The sequence below is a fragment of the Perna viridis genome, chromosome 2 (genome assembly GCF_037379345.1).
Source record: "Perna viridis isolate PV_CMFRI_1.1 ecotype Kerala chromosome 2, ASM3737934v1, whole genome shotgun sequence".
Classification (NCBI taxonomy): Eukaryota; Metazoa; Mollusca; class Bivalvia; order Mytilida; family Mytilidae; genus Perna; species Perna viridis.
Window position 1 is genome coordinate 26,528,983 of NC_142446.1, and position 18,556 is coordinate 26,547,538.

An 18,556-nucleotide genomic window follows, 5' to 3' on the forward strand; every position below is an offset into this window, starting at 1 on the left:
AATATACTTGGATAAAAGTTAATTATTTACAAAAAATTGAATGCAGATTTTTTCCATAATTGGATGAACTGTTACTGCATGTAGCTAGGTTAAGGTACTTACACATTCATGTACATGTAAAATGAGTTTTTTTAGCTCACCTGGCCGAAGGCCACGTGAGCTATTGCCATCACTTGGCATCATCTTTAACAATTTTTCAAAACTCTTCTCTGAAACTACTTGACCAATTTGAACCAAACTTGGTATGAATGTTCCTTGGGGTATCCTGCATAGAACTGATGTGGGGATTTTTGATCCATAGAAATAGAATGTAGGGCTCAGACAGTATTTTTTCGCATATATCTCCAAAACTGTTAAGCCAAAATAGGGTAAAAGTGTTCAGCATGATGAGATCTATCTGCGGTCAAATTTTTATTTTAATCTATTAAGCTATGTTGGAGTTGTTGCCCTTTTTCAACATTTCTTGCTATTTTTAATGTTATTTCTTTCAAAACTCTTCTCCTCTCACACCACTTGACCAATTGGAACCAAACTTACTTTGAATGTTCCTTGGGGTATTGTGCATAGAACTGGTGTGGGGATTTTTGATCTGTCGAAAAACATGGCCGCCATTACTATAAATAAAACATAGGAGTCAGACAGTAGTTTTTTGCATATATCTCCTAAACTGTTAGATTTAGCCAAATTCTGACATGGGTTAAAAGTGTTCAGCATGATGAGATCTATCTGGTCAAATTTTTATTTTGATATGTTAAGCCATGTTGGAATTATTGCTCTTTTTCAACATTTTTTGCTATTTTTAATGTTATTTCTTTCAAAACTCTTCTCCTCTTGACACCACCTGACCAATTGGAACCAAACTTGGTATGAATGTTTCTTGGGGTATCGTACATAGAACTGATCTGAGAATTTTGGATCCGTTGAAAAACATGGCTGCCGTTACTAAAAATAGAACATAGGGGTCACAGTAGTTTTTCGCATTTATCTCCAAAACAGTTAGGTTTAGATGAATTTTGACATGGGGATAAAAGTGTTCAGCATGATGAGATCTATTTGTGGTCAAAATTTGGTGAAAATCTGTTGACCCATGTTGGAGTTAGTGCCCTTTTTGGACGTTTTTTGCTATTTTTAATGTTATTATTTTAGAAAATCTTCTCCTCAGAAACTGCTATACAGAATTCAATGATAGTTGGTTTTTTTTGTTTTAAAGGGCATCCTTAACAAAATGACCGTTTGGATTTTTGATCTGTTATAAAGCATGGCCACTGTTACTAAATATTGAATATTGGGGTCAGACAGCAGATTTTTTGCATATATCTCCAAAACGGTTAGGTTTAACCAAAATCTGATGGGGTAATTATTCAGCATGAAGAGATCTATCTGTGGTCTAATTTTGGTGAACATACGTTGAGGTCTCACTAACCACTTCTAACGTTTCCATTACTTTACATGTTAAAAAAGTAATTTTCAAAGTCTCACTGTGAATTCCCAGGACAAATGACATCTTAAAGTTGCATACCGTTGCGAAGCTTGGAAAATAAGGCTTCCAAAATCATTATGCTAATGGTACAATGATAGTAGAAATTCTTCACAAAATTTACTTGAATAAATAATACTGAAAATCTACATTTTTACCTGTTCTGCTAACTGACAGCATGGAGGCAAATTACTCACACATGTAAACAATATTCATACACTTTTGTAGTTAATTACATATATGATTTTAAAGTACACATTCTCAGCTTCATTTTGACTACTTTTAATCATAATACACACAAATAATGCACTTACATTGTATATGTCTAGGTTCAGTGTGTTTTTGGTACTACATAGGGGAGTGGCCATTTGACCCGGAAGTGGTTAGTGAGACCTGAACCATGTTGGAGTTATTACCCTTTTTGGACGTTTTTTCTGTTCATGATGTTATTACTTCAAAAAATCTCCTCCTGAGAAACTGCTCTACAGAATTCAATGAAAGTTGACATTTATGTTTTATAGGGTATCCTTAACGAAATGACAGATTTTTGATCACTGAGAAAACATGGCTGTCATTTCTAAAAATAGAAATATTGGGTCAGACAGCAGATGTTTGCATTCATCTGCAAATCTGTTAGGTTTAGCCAATAGCTTTCTATTGCTGAAATGATCTGTATTGTAAGGCTTACAAATGTGTCCAATTAATCAAATGGAGTCCAAATTGTCTGACCACTCCTTGTTAGAATTATTGCCCTTAAAAGGCAAAAATTTAAACAGGTGAGCGATTCAGGGAAAATGGTAGTATTTATTTTCCCATAGCTGAAAATACTAACCTTTTCAAGTTTTTCAGTAATATCTAATTAAAACTAGGACTCAAAAACCATTTTCTGTTGTAGTACTTTCATTCAGAGATCGAAAAATCACCATAGGAATAGAGGTTGACCATCTTTTTTTTTAACCACCATCAAAAGTTTGAAGGTACCGGAAGTTTTGCATTTTTTCGGTTCCACATTCATTTGTAATATACAGTCTTTTTAAAATTTCATAAACTATGCATTTTGAAGGGTAAAAAAATAAACTTTTTTTTTTTTAAACTTTAATCCTTTGAGAATCTGAGAGAGAAAAATCATCATTACAAACTTTGCCAGTACACCAATCTGTCCTTTCAAAGTTCTACTTCCTTTCGTCTGAATAGGGTACATGATTGGTCAACCTAATGCAGGGCAATAAATAGTACTTCTTTCCCTTCAGGCTCCTGGGAGCCTCTTGTTCCAGATATTATAACTAGTCCTATTTAAGGGCACTGTTGTTCTCTTAGCATTTGTTTTGTCTTCAATTAACCTTTCAAAATCATTCTCTCCAGGTACCAGCATCAGTAGTGCAACAGCAGATATAAAGGTTGAAGAGACTGACACAGAGGCACCACCTGAAACTGATATTCTGCCGTAAGATTATCTAATTGTTTATTAAGTTATTGAATATATGTGGCACATTTGTCTACAAAAACAATTATTACTGTCTATTTCAATCTACATCTGTATCAACGATTTTTAATTCTTTATGCCGTCTATGGGCTGTTTAATAAAGCACACATCACCTAAGACATGGACATGGAAAAATACAAAATAGAAAATCTTCCCACTGGTTGTATATGATGTTAGTGTGTGTACCCAAATTGTATACAGATGTCAAATTAGAATTTCTCATGAATACAAATGACATTAAAAGCTGCCTGATACAAATCTATTGAGAGGCTATCAGTGTCTTTGTAGGACTTATTTTTTTCTATTGTTAATCAATACATATATACTGAAAATGAATTTGATTAATTCTTTATTATTTCAGACATGTAAACATAGGTTCACAGTACCAAGCTGAGATTCCTCCATTCAATAGTAAGTTTAACAGATACCATAATGCGGGTAATTTTCACAGGATGCTGATTTTTGCATATTCAAGCAGTTTGTCTAAAAACACCAAAATAAATTCGACAAAATGTTTATTCTGGGCTAGAGTACTTATTGCACAAAATAAGAAATAGCAGAATTTCTCATGTACCAATTTGTCTCAAAATTTTACGCCCATAAAAAAAGACCATATGTTAACACTTTCTCGTGATATTGTCCCTTATCTTTTGTGAAGTTGAGAGCTCTAAAATTGGCTTTGTTTGTCGAATGATTGGTTTCTGCAAGACCATTTTAGTTTACCTCAAGACTTGCAAACACCTGTTTTGAGGTCTAATACATCACTGTCTTTGTCGAAAGACATTTGGTTTCCAGACTTGAGTATAAGCATATGGATCTCCAGTTCAAATGAAAAAATTTTTAGCTTAAAAATATGTTAAATTCTGGCTGTGAAATTGCTAAAAATGTGGTTACTTCAGTAATTTAATGTTAGTGATAAAAATCAATAACAACTTCCTGTTTACTGTGGACTTGAAATTTTGTCACAATTTTTCTCATCAATTCTCATTATAGCATCTTGAAATGTTAACAGATTCTTCCTGTATGTATGCAATACGGTGGGATTCATTTTTGGAAAATTTGTTTACCTAGGACTTGGTTTATTTTTTGACTTTATGTTTTGGCAAGTTCCCACACTTTTTTCAGCAACTACTCATCACAGCAGCTCTAAATTTTAACACAATTCTTTTATGGGGGATCCATTTTCAGAAAAAAATTTAGAACAACTTTGTTTATGTTCCTGATATCATGATTGAAAGCGGGGCATCACTAGTAACCCATCACTCACATATTTCTTGCTTTTAGCTCACCTGGTCATTCGCCATGTGAGCTAATGCCATCACTTGGCCTCCATTGTCATCATCATTAACAATTTCTTCAAACATCTCCTCTGAGACTACTGAATGGATTTGGATGAAACTTGTTTTGATTGTTAGAGTATTCTGCACAAAATGACCGTTTGGATTTTTGATCTGTTAAAAAAACATAGCCGTCGTTACTAAAAATAGAACATAGCCGTCAGACCAAGAATCCAGAAACCGTAAAAAATGTCGGTCATTGACCAACAAATTTTGCAATATTTTCCAATATCGGACATAAAAAATTGTCTACCCTTATAAATTACAGTCAGCATGGTTTAATTACTGTATAAACATCCTATCTACCACTCTCCTAATTATTTACTTTAAATTATTTGACAGGTGTACATCAATATTAATTAGCCAATGTGCAGCCACCTGTAACTGTGCTTTTACCTGTAACTGATTAGTTGATTGCATAATTAGCTCATCTTGCCGTAGACCATGTGAGCTATTGCCAACATTTGGCATCCGTCATCGTCTTAGTTAACAATTTCTTCAAACATCTTCTACTCTGAAACTACTGAATAGATTTGCATGAAACTTATAATGACTGTTCCTTAGAGTATCCTGCACAAAATGACCGTTTGGATTTTTGATCGGTTAAAAAACATGGCCGCCATTACTAAAAATAGAACATAGGGGTCAGACATTAGATTTTTGCATATATCTTTAAAACCCTTAGGTTTAGCTAAATTCTTACATGGGTAAAAGTATCCAGCATGATGAGATCCATCTGTGATCAAATTTTGGTGAAAGTCTGTTGACCCATGTTTGAGTTGCTGCCTTTTTTTGGCTGTTTTTTATGTTATTACTTTCAAAAATATTCTCCTCAGAAACTAGTTTACAGAATTCAATGAAAGTTGGTATATTTGTTTTTTAGAGTATCCTTAACAAAATGACTGTTTGGATTTTTGATTGGTTAAAAAAACATTGCCGCCTTTACTAAAAATAGAACATAGGGGTTGTACAGTAGTTTTCTGCTTATATCTCCACAACTGTTAGGTTTGGCTAATATCTTTCAATTGCTGAAATATCCTTATTATAAGGCCTACAAAAGTCTTCATGGGATCAAAATTGTCAGATGACTCCATGTAAGGGTTATTGCCCTTGAGAGATGAAAAATGACTTTTCCTGTTTACAGTTTTCAGCCTATATCTTGAAAACTATGATAGATAGATGAAACTTTCGATTGCTGAAATGATTCTTATTATGAGGCCTACAAAAGTGTCTAGGGATCAAAGTTGTCAGACGACTCCATATAAGAGTTATTGCCCTTTACGCTTTTTGCTGTTTTCAGTCAATATCTTGAAAACTAGGGTTGATACAATGTAACTTTGGATTGATGAAATGATCCTCATGATAAGTCCTACCAAAGTCTTCATGGAGTCAAAATTGTCCGACAACTTCTTGTTAAAGTTATTGCCCTTGAAAGGGAAAAATTTAACCAGGTGAGTGATTCAGGCTCCTGGGAGCCTCTTGTTAAATTAACGCTACACATGCAGCACCATTGCATATACGAATTAATTGAAGAAATCTGAGAATTTTCATACATTTATTACTTGATTTGAGACACAATGTTTTGTTTTCATGTCAGAACGTCCACATGTTGTTGAAACCGAACTTGTTCACTCGTTCAGATATTTTGTAAAAGATAGAGTATGTGGTGGAATAACACAAATTCCAATATTTATCTTTAAATAACCACAAAAAGAGGTTTTTTTTAAAGTTAATTCTCAATCTAGGCAGATAAAAGACTGACACAAAAGTCTGCTGAAATTTGATAAAATGTCTGACATGGGCTGTCAAAATTTCCGGACCCTTGGGTTAGACAGCAGATTTTTGCATTTATCTCCAAAACCATTAGGTTTTGATAAATTCTGATGTAGGTAAAAGTGTTCAGCATGATGAGATCTATCTGTAGTCAAATTTCCATTTTAATCTGTTAGGCCATGTTGGAGATGTTGCCCTTTTTTAATGTTTTTTTTTTTTTTTTGCTATTTTAATGTTATTTCTTTCAAAATTCTCTTCCTCTGACACTATTTGACCAATTGGAATCAAACCTGGTATGAATGTTCCTTTGAGTATCCTGCATAGAACTGACATGGTGATTTTTGATCTTTCGAAAAACATGGCTGCCATTTCTAAAAATAGAAATTAGAGATAGTTTTTGGCCTTTATATCTCCAAAACCATTAGGTTTAGCCAAATTCTATTAATTGCTGAAATGATCTTTATTATAAGGTCTGCCAAAGTCTTCAGGGATCAAAGTTTTCAGAAAAGTCCTTGTAAGAGTTATTGCCCTTGAAAGGTGTAAAATTACGTGGGTTTTTTCTTGGGGGGGGGGGGTAATTTTCAGGTAATATCTTGAAAGATAGATAGATAGATAGATAGAAACTTTCAATTGCTGAAATGATCTTTATGATAAGTCCTACCGAAGTCTTCTTGAGTCAAAATTAATAGACGACTCCTTAATATATTTATTGCCCTTGAAATACAAACTTTAACAAGGTGAGCGATTCAGGCTCCTGGTACTTCTGTTTATAAATATTGGTTTTTGGCTACTTACTATCATTCTGACAGTTTCAATTTAAAAAAATCCATTTTTGGATGAACAGCATCCTTAATTTTGTGTATACATGTACAAGACAACAGTTACTGTATGAAGCAGGATCAGAGTCAATTATAGAACACATCAGTTCTCTTCTGAAAATGATTATAGTTTCCATGCAAATACTACGATATATTACATTATCTTTCCTTGGCTTTTCCTATTGAAATGATAATAGGATTATTAATGGGAAAGAGTGAATAACCAAAATATGATTACAAGTGCAGAAGAATACCAAGATTTAATGATTTTTTTTCTGCACACAAGTTAAATTTTAATGTGTTCTTGGGAGGGTTTATATTTTTGTTATTCACGATAACCAGTTGGTTATCCTATTTATCATATAGATTTTATCCATTATTGGTTGCTATTTTCAACATCAATTTTTAATTTTGTGAATGGCAGATTTATGTTCATGTTCTGACATTTGAAAGGAGGAAGTCCAAGAGTGAAATTACTGAATTAATTTCACAGTGTGAATTATGAAAAAATTTTACACAGGGAAAAATTGGTAAATCACTGCTTCCTTTATTATAAACAAGGAAATATTTAAGCTATGTAACAACTTGAATTTTCATTACCATTTTTTCTTTTAATCAGGCAACAAGAAAGATGCACTGAAAACTCTTTCAAAAGAAGATTTAGTTTTTTGCCCAGAAAAAATTAAGGAGTGTTTGGATGAAGAAGGTAAATATCTGAAACACTATGCACATATACAGTGAAACTTCTCCAAAACGGCCACCATTGGGACAAGAAAAAATGGCCGGTTTTGTGAAAAGTGGCAATGCATTCTAAGAGCTGTTTCCATTAATGTGTTCTATAACCCTACACCTTGTCAGTTTGTTGGTCAAGACATGTTTATTGCCAATTCAAAACTTTTTGGCCTTTTATTACATTTCAAAGCTGGCATCATTTGTAAATGATTTGATTTTACAAACAGTACTGCCGACAAAATAATGTTCATGGTTTGAAGGAGTGTGTATTAAAGATCAAAGGGCTATTGATGGAAATTAATTATTTGTATTGTTTTTGTAAATTACCTATCAACAAAGTCTAATAATTTCACCCCTATGTTGTTTTGGCTTGGGTACAGGTCACATTAATTGACAATTAAAAGATTGTAAAGATTGTACTATTAAATGACCCTGGTTGCCTGACGTGTGTACACACCAATTAACACCAACCAGTAACAAAAGTAATGTCTGCATTAAATTCTGTCCCCTTCAATTATCATCTGTCCACTGATGAAATGCAAACCAGTCAGTGAATGAATTATTAATTACATAATCATTTACAGTTTTGTTGACACATTTATAACAGGTGAACAATAACCGGGGGGCCGGATCTGTGAGGTTGTTTTTATTTGAAATATGTAACTAAACTGTCCAAAACTGGCTGATGTACGGTTCTAGGGGGTGGCCAGTCTATTGAAGACAAAACACACAGGTTTTAAGGTATATCGGCTGGGACTTTTGAAAAAGGCCAGTTTGAAGGGAAGACCGGTTTTCTGAAGTTTCACTGTATCTTTTTGAGAATTTCAAGTAATCTACTGTATTTTTATCGAGATTTTGACAAAGAAAGGCAGTTGACTTCTGAATTTGCTATATGTTTTAAACCTTTTAATCTGCAATGTTGTTTTGATTGCTATAGTTATTTATATTTGCATAATGACCCCATTTCTGACAATTATTTGTGATATTACTTTACTATTGGTAAAGTAACTTTAAAGAACTAATGATTAAACGAATCACTTTTCTTAATGATAATTGTTAAAGATCTACATGTCCATTTTTCTAAAGATGATGCCCAGAAAATTTGTCACCTCACTAAAAGTTTGATGATAAATGTGTTGTAAATTTTATCACATGGCAGTTACACCTACTCATACTTCAAATCCTTTTGAAGATTCTCCAGATTTTTTTATGTTCTGTTCGCTATTATCTGTTGGCTAGATGCGGTCTTATGTATGGATGAAAATATCCACCTAAAAATGATGCAAATATTTTTGAAAGTGAGATACTGATTTACCATTATGCTTGATTTCAGTGCAATATTTTCAAGACTTTGCTAACAGTGCTGCTGTACAAGGAAATGGTTGTAACACAGAATATGCTCTTCATGTACTTCATATGTGTGCTGGTAACTTACAGGTAAACTAATCACCTGTAATACATGTACTTCCCAGGCGATTTACAGGTAAATTTGTTTGGCTATTATACTACTCGTGTAACTTTCTGATGAAGCGATGACCAATAATGCTTCCTAGGTAACCTGCAGGTGAACTGATCAGCTATAATACTTCCATTGTGACTTATAGGTAAACTAGTGAGCTATGTTATTTCCTTGGTAAATTCAAAGTAAACTGCACTGCTATGTTATTTTTTTCCGTAACATCAAGGTAAACTACTGAGCTATGATACTTTCCATTTGGCATACAAGGATATTATTCAATATTGATAAGCTATAATACTTCCATGGAGATTTACAGGTAAGCAGCCAAACTATAATACTTCCTAGGTAAACTAGTAAGCTATGATACTTTCCAGGTGACTTAAAGGTAAATTGATATACATGTATGTAATGGTGTCTTCAAGAAATGCCAGCATCTTGAAAATGCATATTCAGGGAATGCTAACACATAAGATACTATAGGTGTTTTAAAATAATTGGGTCTACTTAGGAGAAAGTGCTAAATAAGCTATTACAAAAGGAGTACATATAAATTTTATATGATCTATAAAATAATGTACTGTACTCATTTAAAGCAGTCTCATAGATACTCATTAACATTGACTGATCTTAGTACAAAATGTATAATTCCTATTTTTAGCTAATCTGGCCGAAGTAGTTTTTCGCATATATCTCCAAAACCATTAGGTTTCGCCAATTCTGACATCGGGTTAAAGTGTTCAACATGATGAAATCTATCTGTGGTCAAATTTTCAACTTTTTTTTTTTTTTTGGCTATTTTTAATGTTATTTCTTTCCTCTGAACCTACTTGACCACTTGGAATCAAACTTGGTATGAATGTTGTGGTGATTTTTGATCCGTTAAAAACATGGCACCTGTTACTAAAAATAGAACATGGGGGTCAGACAGTAGTCTTTCACACATATCTCCAAAACCATTGATCCTTACTCTAATTCATTCAAAGTCTTTAGAGATCAAAGTTGTCAGGCAAACTTTAACCAGTTGAGCGATTCAGGTTCATGGCAGCCTCTTGTTTTATTGATTCTATAAATCCCATTTTTTACTACAAAGGAAATTTAATTATGATATATGTAAGTTTAGAAAATGTGTATCAGTTCTACTATTTTTTTATGGGGAAATCGGCCATAAGATCTTATGGAACAAATCTGAAAATAAAGACTGGTATAAAAGATGTATTTCAGTTACATATATGACTGTCTCATCTTTGAGCCTGCTTTCTTTGAGAAAAAAAAAAAGACTGAAAAAAAGATGTTTATCTTGTTTCTTCTGCAGAATTAACTGGTTGTAAATGGAGTGCACATTTTAATAAATGGTTTATTTTGATGAAAGTGAAAACAAGGCAGTTAATCAAAATTTACTTTATGTAGTGGGATAGTTCATTATTTCACTATGATATAGATACTCTGGGAGAGGATGTTTATTAGTTGATATAATGCATTGAAATATATTCAATTAAATTTATACGTTGAACAGTTTAAGAAGTTATTTTTTATTATCAATTATGGTGTAATGGTAATTAATAATTTTGACTCTTTTTTGACACTATTATTGTATGAGTTTTATATTATGAGTCATATCACAGTGAATCTTTTTTTTAACAGAAAGCTATGTTAATGTTGATGGAGTCTTCCAGAGAGTTACCTGCTAGTCACACCTTACTTTCATATACATATCAAGGTATGTTAAATGAGTAACTGATATAAACTTAAGAGGATTTGTTATTTTATTTCTGTTTTCAACTTCACTCATGTTGAGTATAAGCCAAAAAAATGATAACAACAAGATAAAGGAACAACTAAAAAGTATGATTGACCTATATATTGACGGGCATCGTCCTATTGTGCCAGATGGATAAAAAATCATTGTTAAATTGCGCCCTAATTGAGCCTAATACAAATAAGGAAATTAAATATTAAAAAGGTAAAAATCTAAAATTAAACAATCATGAAATAAAGAAAATGAGTTAGATATGCATGATATATTAAAATAATTTCTTTTAACATTAACTTGGCTAGGGAAAGCTGTCCACCCAAGCCCGGGAAAAGGAGGAGGGTCTGTATTTACATTTTTAAACTAAAATGAAAGTCTAATATTTCTTATATTTTCATAATTATACTTGGCAAATAGATGAACCACCAGTTATAAAGTGATTTTTTTTTTTAAATTGTGAATAACAAACAATAACCATACCATGCATCTAATATAGCACTAAAACAAATATAACTTAACCTGTATTCTGGTGCAAAACGATCATTCATTCATTGGCACAATTTAACTACAAAAATCTAAAAGTAAACTGGCGCAAGAGGAAAATGCCCCTATTGACCAGGAAGTTACTAATTTCTTGTTACAGCTGATTGAAAAAGACCAGTTCCAATTTCAATTCAAATTTATGTAGAATAGTGAGTTTTTTCTTCGGTTTACAGTAACTGTGTTTATGAGATGCCCTAAAATATAAACTTGAAAATGTAACAGAATAGAAAATTTAACAATGATTTTAATTGCCTCAGTGATTTATATTTACTTGACATTTAGAGGTTAAGTTCATCATAATTGACCCCCGTGCAGGTCCGGGTGCCAGAAGAATAGGCCTGAAGCAGCGCTAAGCTTGTTGTAAAAGGGGACTAAATTGTGCTCAGAAACCTAGCCAGGGGCTAGGCGCTTTGCCCACAGAGCAACTGGGATGTGTGCCCCAGGTGGTGGAATGGGATACCCCTGGCGTGTTACATGCTGGGGTTGTCAGTCTATAATACGGAAAACCGGACCGCAAACCATAGTTGTGCACCGTGTTGGGAAAGATGTTATGTTCCTTGCACATTAAAGAACCCTGCTGTGGTATTCGATAGTAGGAACCTTTGCGCTCCGCCACAAGAGGCTAAATTGCTCAACGTTGCCCATCCCTCCCTTTTTCTAGTAGAAATCTAAATTTGTTGACCCTATTGTCCTTATGTCCCATGAGTATAGCTGAAATATTGCTGCTCAGATGTTAAAACCCCAACAATCAATCAATCAATCATATAATTGACAGCTATTCAAACTGAAAAAGCAGTGTCCAAAAGATCACACAGGTGTTCTGAAGTATTTAAGTAGGACACCTTGGTATAATGTAGGACAGATTTCTACCTAGAGAGCTATTTAAACTACTTAGTAGCCTACCAAGATTTGTATTGAAATTGGAACTGGTCTATTTCAACTAGCTGTAAGATTTTATATTCAGTTTTCTGATTAGGTCAAGTAATATTAAACATGTTTACAATCATATTTGGTATGCAGTGGCATTAGCACCACTATCACAACTCATGCATACTCTTTTGTATTCACGGTCTATTGATTTTGATATTCCTTGTTCAAGTTTTAATGTTAAGTTTTCTGATAAGGTCATTTGAACATGAATCACTTGTGTTAGGTTAATTGTACTTTGTATGTAGTTTCATTAGCTTCACTCCCTTACAGTTGGTTTGTTTGTTTGTTTGTTGGGGTTTAACGTCCGAGCAGCAATATTTCAGCTATATTCAGACAATGAACATGAAATGGATGATAAAATGAACATGAAATTAAAAAAAAAAAAAGGATGGGTCACAAGGATAATAGGGTCGACAAATTTTGAAATTTTGATTGCCACTGGAAAAAGCGGGGATGGGTAAGGTAGGGCAATTTAGCCTCCTGTAACGGAGCGCAAAGGTTCCTACTCCTATCGAATACCACAGCAGGGTTCTTTAACGTGCGAGGAACGTGGCATCTTTCCCAACACGGTGCACCACTATGGTTTGCGGTCAGGTTTTCCGTATTGTAGCCTGACAACCCCAGCATGTAACATGCCAGGGGTACCCCATTCCACCGCCTGGGGCACACATCCCAGTTGCTCTGTGGGCAGAGCGCCTAGCCCCCGGCTAGGTTTCTGAGCACTATTTAGTCGCCCTTATATGACAAGCTTAGCACTGCTGCAGGCCTATTCTTTTAACACCCGGACCTGCACAGGGCCCCTTACAGTTGGGTATATGCCAGCAATAAAATAATCTGAGGAATCTGTCCACTTAGGTGGTATGGAAATTATAAGTTGTCAATAATATATAAAATTAGTAACCATGTCACTATCAATCAACATTCTCATCCAAACGAATTTAGATGTGTTTTTTGGCTACTCTGTCTTTGTCATTAATTCCATTGTGTTTTTAGTAATTCTTTTATGTGACTTATATTTAAAATTCTAATTTGATATGGTTTTAGGTTTTTATTATAACTTGAGGATCAAATGGAAATTGTACAAATTATTTGCATGAATAGATGACAAAGGGATGCTGGACTGTTATTTTTTGAGCTTTGAGTAGTACTACATGTATTTTTGAATAAGGTTTATTTTTATTTCTCGTTCATTAATTTAGAAAATGATGTTTGGACTACAGAAGAATCAGAAAAATATATGAATGCATTATTAAAATGTGATAAAGACTTCTATAGTATTTCAAAAGAGGTAAGTAACATTTGTTATATTTGTCCTGAATACGCTTATTTTCCATTAACCAGAACAAAGCAACTTCCATTAATTCTATTTCTCTGCTATGTTGTCTTAGATGAACCACTGGGTATGAACCAGTAATGGAACACAAAGCTGGGGTTCAAATGGAACAAACTGTATTAGTGGCCTACATGTTGTTTTTCAAGATATGCATAGAATAATGCTTTATTTTAAAAAATGGGATATTTAAAGGAGGTGATATTGGATTCAGAAAAGTAAAATGATAACAAATACATAATTTTACCAAAAATTAAAATGTTAAATTTTGATGTGAACTCCAAACCACTTTCACCATTTTATTTCTGACAACTCTTAGGCTTCTCAGTTTGTCAGTATTATGCAATGTCCTCTATATTCTTTGGTTAAAATGATTAAACAAAAATGTTGTTATTTAAAAGATTGGAACCAAATCAGTGAAAGAATGTATTCAGTACTATTACCTGTGGAAAAAGGTTTGTCCTGATGAACACAAGCGCTTGAGAGTCATTCGTAATAAAAGAGAAAGAGAAAGGTTGTATAATCTTCGATCACAACAGCAGCAGCAACAACAACAACCCCAGGAGCAACAGGGTATAATAGGGGAAACATCTGGCAAGGTTGAAATGGACTTCGATAATGATTCTGGCAGCTCTACTGATATGGAGGATGCTGGCAATGATCTGGTAGGTGTTTATGAGTTGAACAAAATTATTGATTTGTCAAAGCTATTACCCTTTAAGTCCAAACATTCTTCCCAGAAAAAGAGTTTTGTAAGTTGGGATGTAGATAATACATAACAATGAAAGTCAATATTTAAAGTTTTTACAGGTATCAACATAGAGGCTGAATGTAACCACAACTCATATTTTGCTACATGAGTGTATTGTTAACATAATTTTGTTTCTTTGATTATTAAGTGTGATGAAAATGTATAGATAACAAAAAAATTGTGTCTTGTGGTAAAATTTGTTTAATGCTATGTTGTTGTCATTGTTCTTTTCGTCCATGCACATTTGATGAATTGATCTCCTTGAAATACTACCCCGAGGTTCCATACCAGAAAAAAATAAGGTTGGGAGTGGTTTTAGGGGTTATGACTTCAGCTGTTTAAGAACTAGGGTCCTTAAAGGGATCATTAACAAGCAATTTTCTTGTGTTCAGACAATTACTTAAAGGGAAAGACCACCAAACTTGATTTAAATATTTTTAGGATTGCAGTAATGAAGGGAAAGACCACCTTTGCATTAAGTTAGGCTCCTATGATAAATCATACCAACATAAACAAAAATAAATAACTTTTAATGCAAAATGCACTTTTATAAAATGCTCAAGGCTATGCAAAGTTCGAACTCCTTGAAATATAAGTAAATAGCCATCTTGCAGAACTCTCCTATCTATCTGAAGGAAGATCATAGTCAGACTTTTTTTATTTTTACCGATAGTTTCCGATTGGCTCATGACGTCACTAAGTCTGTTTGGTACTGATGCAAGTACTGCAAATAATATGTAACCAAAGAATATTCCGTAAATATTTCTACGATCCTTTTTATCTAATCACCAAAACATGATGACTTGTCAAGCTTACGATTGCACGAATGATAAAAGAGAAATGGTCTAAAAGTTTTTTTACCAGCAACACGAACATTCTTTGGAGTAGTCGTAAGATTTTCCTTACAAATACTAGTCATATGGCTACAAATCCCATTTTTCTTCAATGCTGTCTGACATTTGCTTACATGTTGTGCCTCAATCTCTTCCTCTATCTATTTTGGGTTGAAATTATAGGGGAAAAGTCCCAAATTTGTGATTTTTAGGATATCGTAATCAATTACCTATTTACTTTCACTTTACAAACCGACTTCATGACGTCATAGTTCAACCGATGATGGTGGTTCTCATAGGCGCGGGAAATTCAAATTTCCTAATTATAAATCTCAATTAATTAATTTAGAAAAGGAAATTATTTTGTTTCAATCTAATTTTCATGAATATTTAACGATATAGTTTTGATATTCATGACTTGCACAATAACATGGTCTTCTCCTTTAATAGAAGTGTATGGTTCTTTGATATTGCAACAAAATGTGCCCTACTACAAAACATTTTGGGTTGTCACTCAAACCGTAAAAGGAAAAAAGGGCCAAAAATAAGCGTTTTCTTGACGTATGGACTATAACTAATGTAAAAGTGTATCTCTAAGAAATTGTACCAAACTGTGCCATACTTCAAAAGAAAACTGTTATCTAATTCAGTTTGGGTGGTTGGTACTTAAAATAAACTTTTTCCTGGATCTGGAGTAAAAGTGCAGGGATCTCTATGAAATAATACAACTAGTTTTGATACCACAAATAAAGGTGTCAAAAATAAACATTTTCTCCACATTTGTACTAATTTATTCTTTCTTTTTTCTAATGCAAAGTTTAAATTCTTTGTCTATTTCATTCTAGTTGAAATCTTATACTATAACAAAAATTCAATCATAATTGGAATTCTGAGTTTTATTAAGTCTACACCTGTCCCAAGTGCCCATGGCGAAGCAGTTTTATTATGTGTTTGTATTTGACCATGTTTATGTTTGATACAAATGGAACAAATGTGCTTCTTATACAACTACAAAATATTTGTGGTCATGTAATATGATGGTGCTGTCATCATCTATAGATATTTATTGTCTACACAAAATTAGAGTGTTCATGTATGAACCTCTATTGAGATTTTACCTCAAGTTGCCATACTGTAAAAATTAGTCTGTCCATCTTTTAATGATAGTAATTGTTTAATTGATGGTACTTGCATACATCATAACTTATATATATTTGTGGTAGTTTATTTGTTGTAATTGGATTATGAAGAATGATGACATTATTATTGTATGAAACATATTGTAGTTACACGATAAAGAAGATGATAGTTCCTCTGTCAATACCTCAGCACCCCCCTCTGTAACTTCATCACCTGCTCCTGTCTTCACATGTGATTATCCTGACTGCTATGCGGTAAGGCAAATAAACCATTTAAAACCACTGTAATTAAATATACCATAAAATGTAAAATGTTGATATATAGACAAAGGCTGTGCACTGCATTCAGAACAATGTAACTTTTGTGACATCACAACAAAAAGTTATATTCAGTCATAGACCATGTATCAATTGTAAATATACAGTCAGTACATTTTATCTGCTCAGATAGAATAGTATATATTACCCTGTCTGTCTGTCTTGAAGGAAGGAAGGGTAAGACATGATATTTACAAGTCATTGTCTGTGGCCTGTAAAGGTAGATAATTATACTTCAAAAGTTATTCATGTAAAAACAGGGATGATTTTCTTCTGTTTTTTAGTGGATTTCTGCCATTTCACATCTGGATTTAACTGTTACGATTCTTTTTTTATTGTCTGTTTTACTTCTGATTGTGCCAATTTCTGTTTTGTTTGTTGACCTCGTAAATTCATCCCTGTGAAAATCTCACAAACACAATTCTTGAATTTTTGAAAAATTATAGGATGGTTATGCATTTATGAAGATGGGCATGAGAAAAAGATACTGTGGAAATACTTTAACTATTGGGTACCAATTTTCATGGTTTAGGGGGATACGATCAGTTTGAAGATTCTTGAATTCATGGAATTGACTACTTTACGATACTAATGAATGGAATTTTTTTTTTTTCGTTGGGAACCAAATTTCTTGGTTTAGCAAACCCACGAAAACCATGAAAATTGGTACCCCACGAACAATAATACTTTCACAGTAGTAATTGCCTAATGCCTGCAAAGGGGGTAATCCAATTAAAGGATTTTATCTCAAACCTTGAACAAGTAACTCCAAATAAAAAGCTGAAATAGATTTTAAAGAAAAAATTAAGGAAGTAAGGCATCATATGTAGATAAGCATGAAGATTATCCAACTTGATTGTTTAAAATGATTTAAGTTCACTAATTGTGAGAGAAATATTCTATTCTCCTTGTGATCTGTAGTTGTTATGAATAGCATGGGTGAACATGTTGGTGGTCCTTATTTTTCTGTCATTGTTAAGTGGGATGAAGTTGTCAGTGTGACAGACATGCAAATTTCTTTAGAACTTATTTTTCCAAAATACTGTGCTCTGTAGTTGATATATAGAAATCTATCTCCCTGTCTGTCTGTGTGTTCATCTGTCCACATATCTTGTGTATGCAATTGCTCCAAAACCTTTCAACAGTTTTTGGTTGAAATTTAATACAAAGGTTAGGTATAATATATAGCTGTGCATTAAGGAGCATAGTTATTGTTAAAGTCATGCAAATTGATGTGATCAAATTTAAGGCTTTTATAATTAAATTTTGCTCAATCCTTGAATTTTGATGAAATTCTGTTGGAAGGTTATATGAAGATTTCATACTATGTATGTGTGCATAAAAGAGATAATTATTTTCTGATGTCTTAAAAGTGAACTGATCCAAGTTCATGGCTCTACATGTCAAATCATTGTAAGCATACCAGTAGCTCTTATATTGCTCTGTGGATTTTTATGAAATTTTATAGGATTGATAGGCATCATATGTAAATGTACATGATGAAAGATAATTGTTATTGGGTTATGCAAAAACATGTAATCCAACTTAAATCGTTTTAAATGACTTAACTCCACTTGAAATGGGGATATTATCTTTCTATGAACCTTCTGACTGCATTTCTAGTTATTCTTTCATTTTATTGCAGTCATTTAATTCAAAGCAGGCTTTGAATGGACATATAAGGGTTCATGGTGGTGGATCTAAAAGTAACTCTCCTGCTAGAGAGTATAAAGCTTCACGATCAAAACCCCAGGGTTCACCAGCTAGTATGGATGATATTAATGGAGAGGGCTTTCCATGTAAACTCTGTGGCAGGTAAGGTATACAACATTCTCATAAACACTATGATTTGTGCATTATTAATAAAAAAAAAATATTTGTAA

The 18,556-nt window shown here is 33.2% G+C and overlaps 1 protein-coding gene across 5 annotated transcripts in view; it reads left to right on the forward strand.

Moving 5' to 3' along the window:
- LOC148624265 (uncharacterized) overlaps nt 1-18,556 on the forward strand; it is a 47,379-nt gene that overhangs the window by 23,960 nt on the left and 4,863 nt on the right. For 4 of the 5 annotated variants that reach the window (XM_088566886.1, XM_088566889.1, XM_088566887.1 and 1 more), the window contains exons 14-22: nt 2,840-2,921; nt 3,322-3,371; nt 7,508-7,594; nt 8,954-9,057; nt 10,721-10,796; nt 13,502-13,590; nt 14,034-14,297; nt 16,503-16,610; nt 18,319-18,488. In XM_088566886.1, the coding sequence (XP_088423012.1) occupies nt 2,840-2,921; nt 3,322-3,371; nt 7,508-7,594; nt 8,954-9,057; nt 10,721-10,796; nt 13,502-13,590; nt 14,034-14,297; nt 16,503-16,610; nt 18,319-18,488 (1,030 nt within the window). Of the gene's footprint in view, nt 1-2,839; nt 2,922-3,321; nt 3,372-7,507; nt 7,595-8,953; nt 9,104-10,720; nt 10,797-13,501; nt 13,591-14,033; nt 14,298-16,502; nt 16,611-18,318; nt 18,489-18,556 lie in introns of those variants that run through there. The other variant, XM_088566890.1, reaches the window with a different exon arrangement.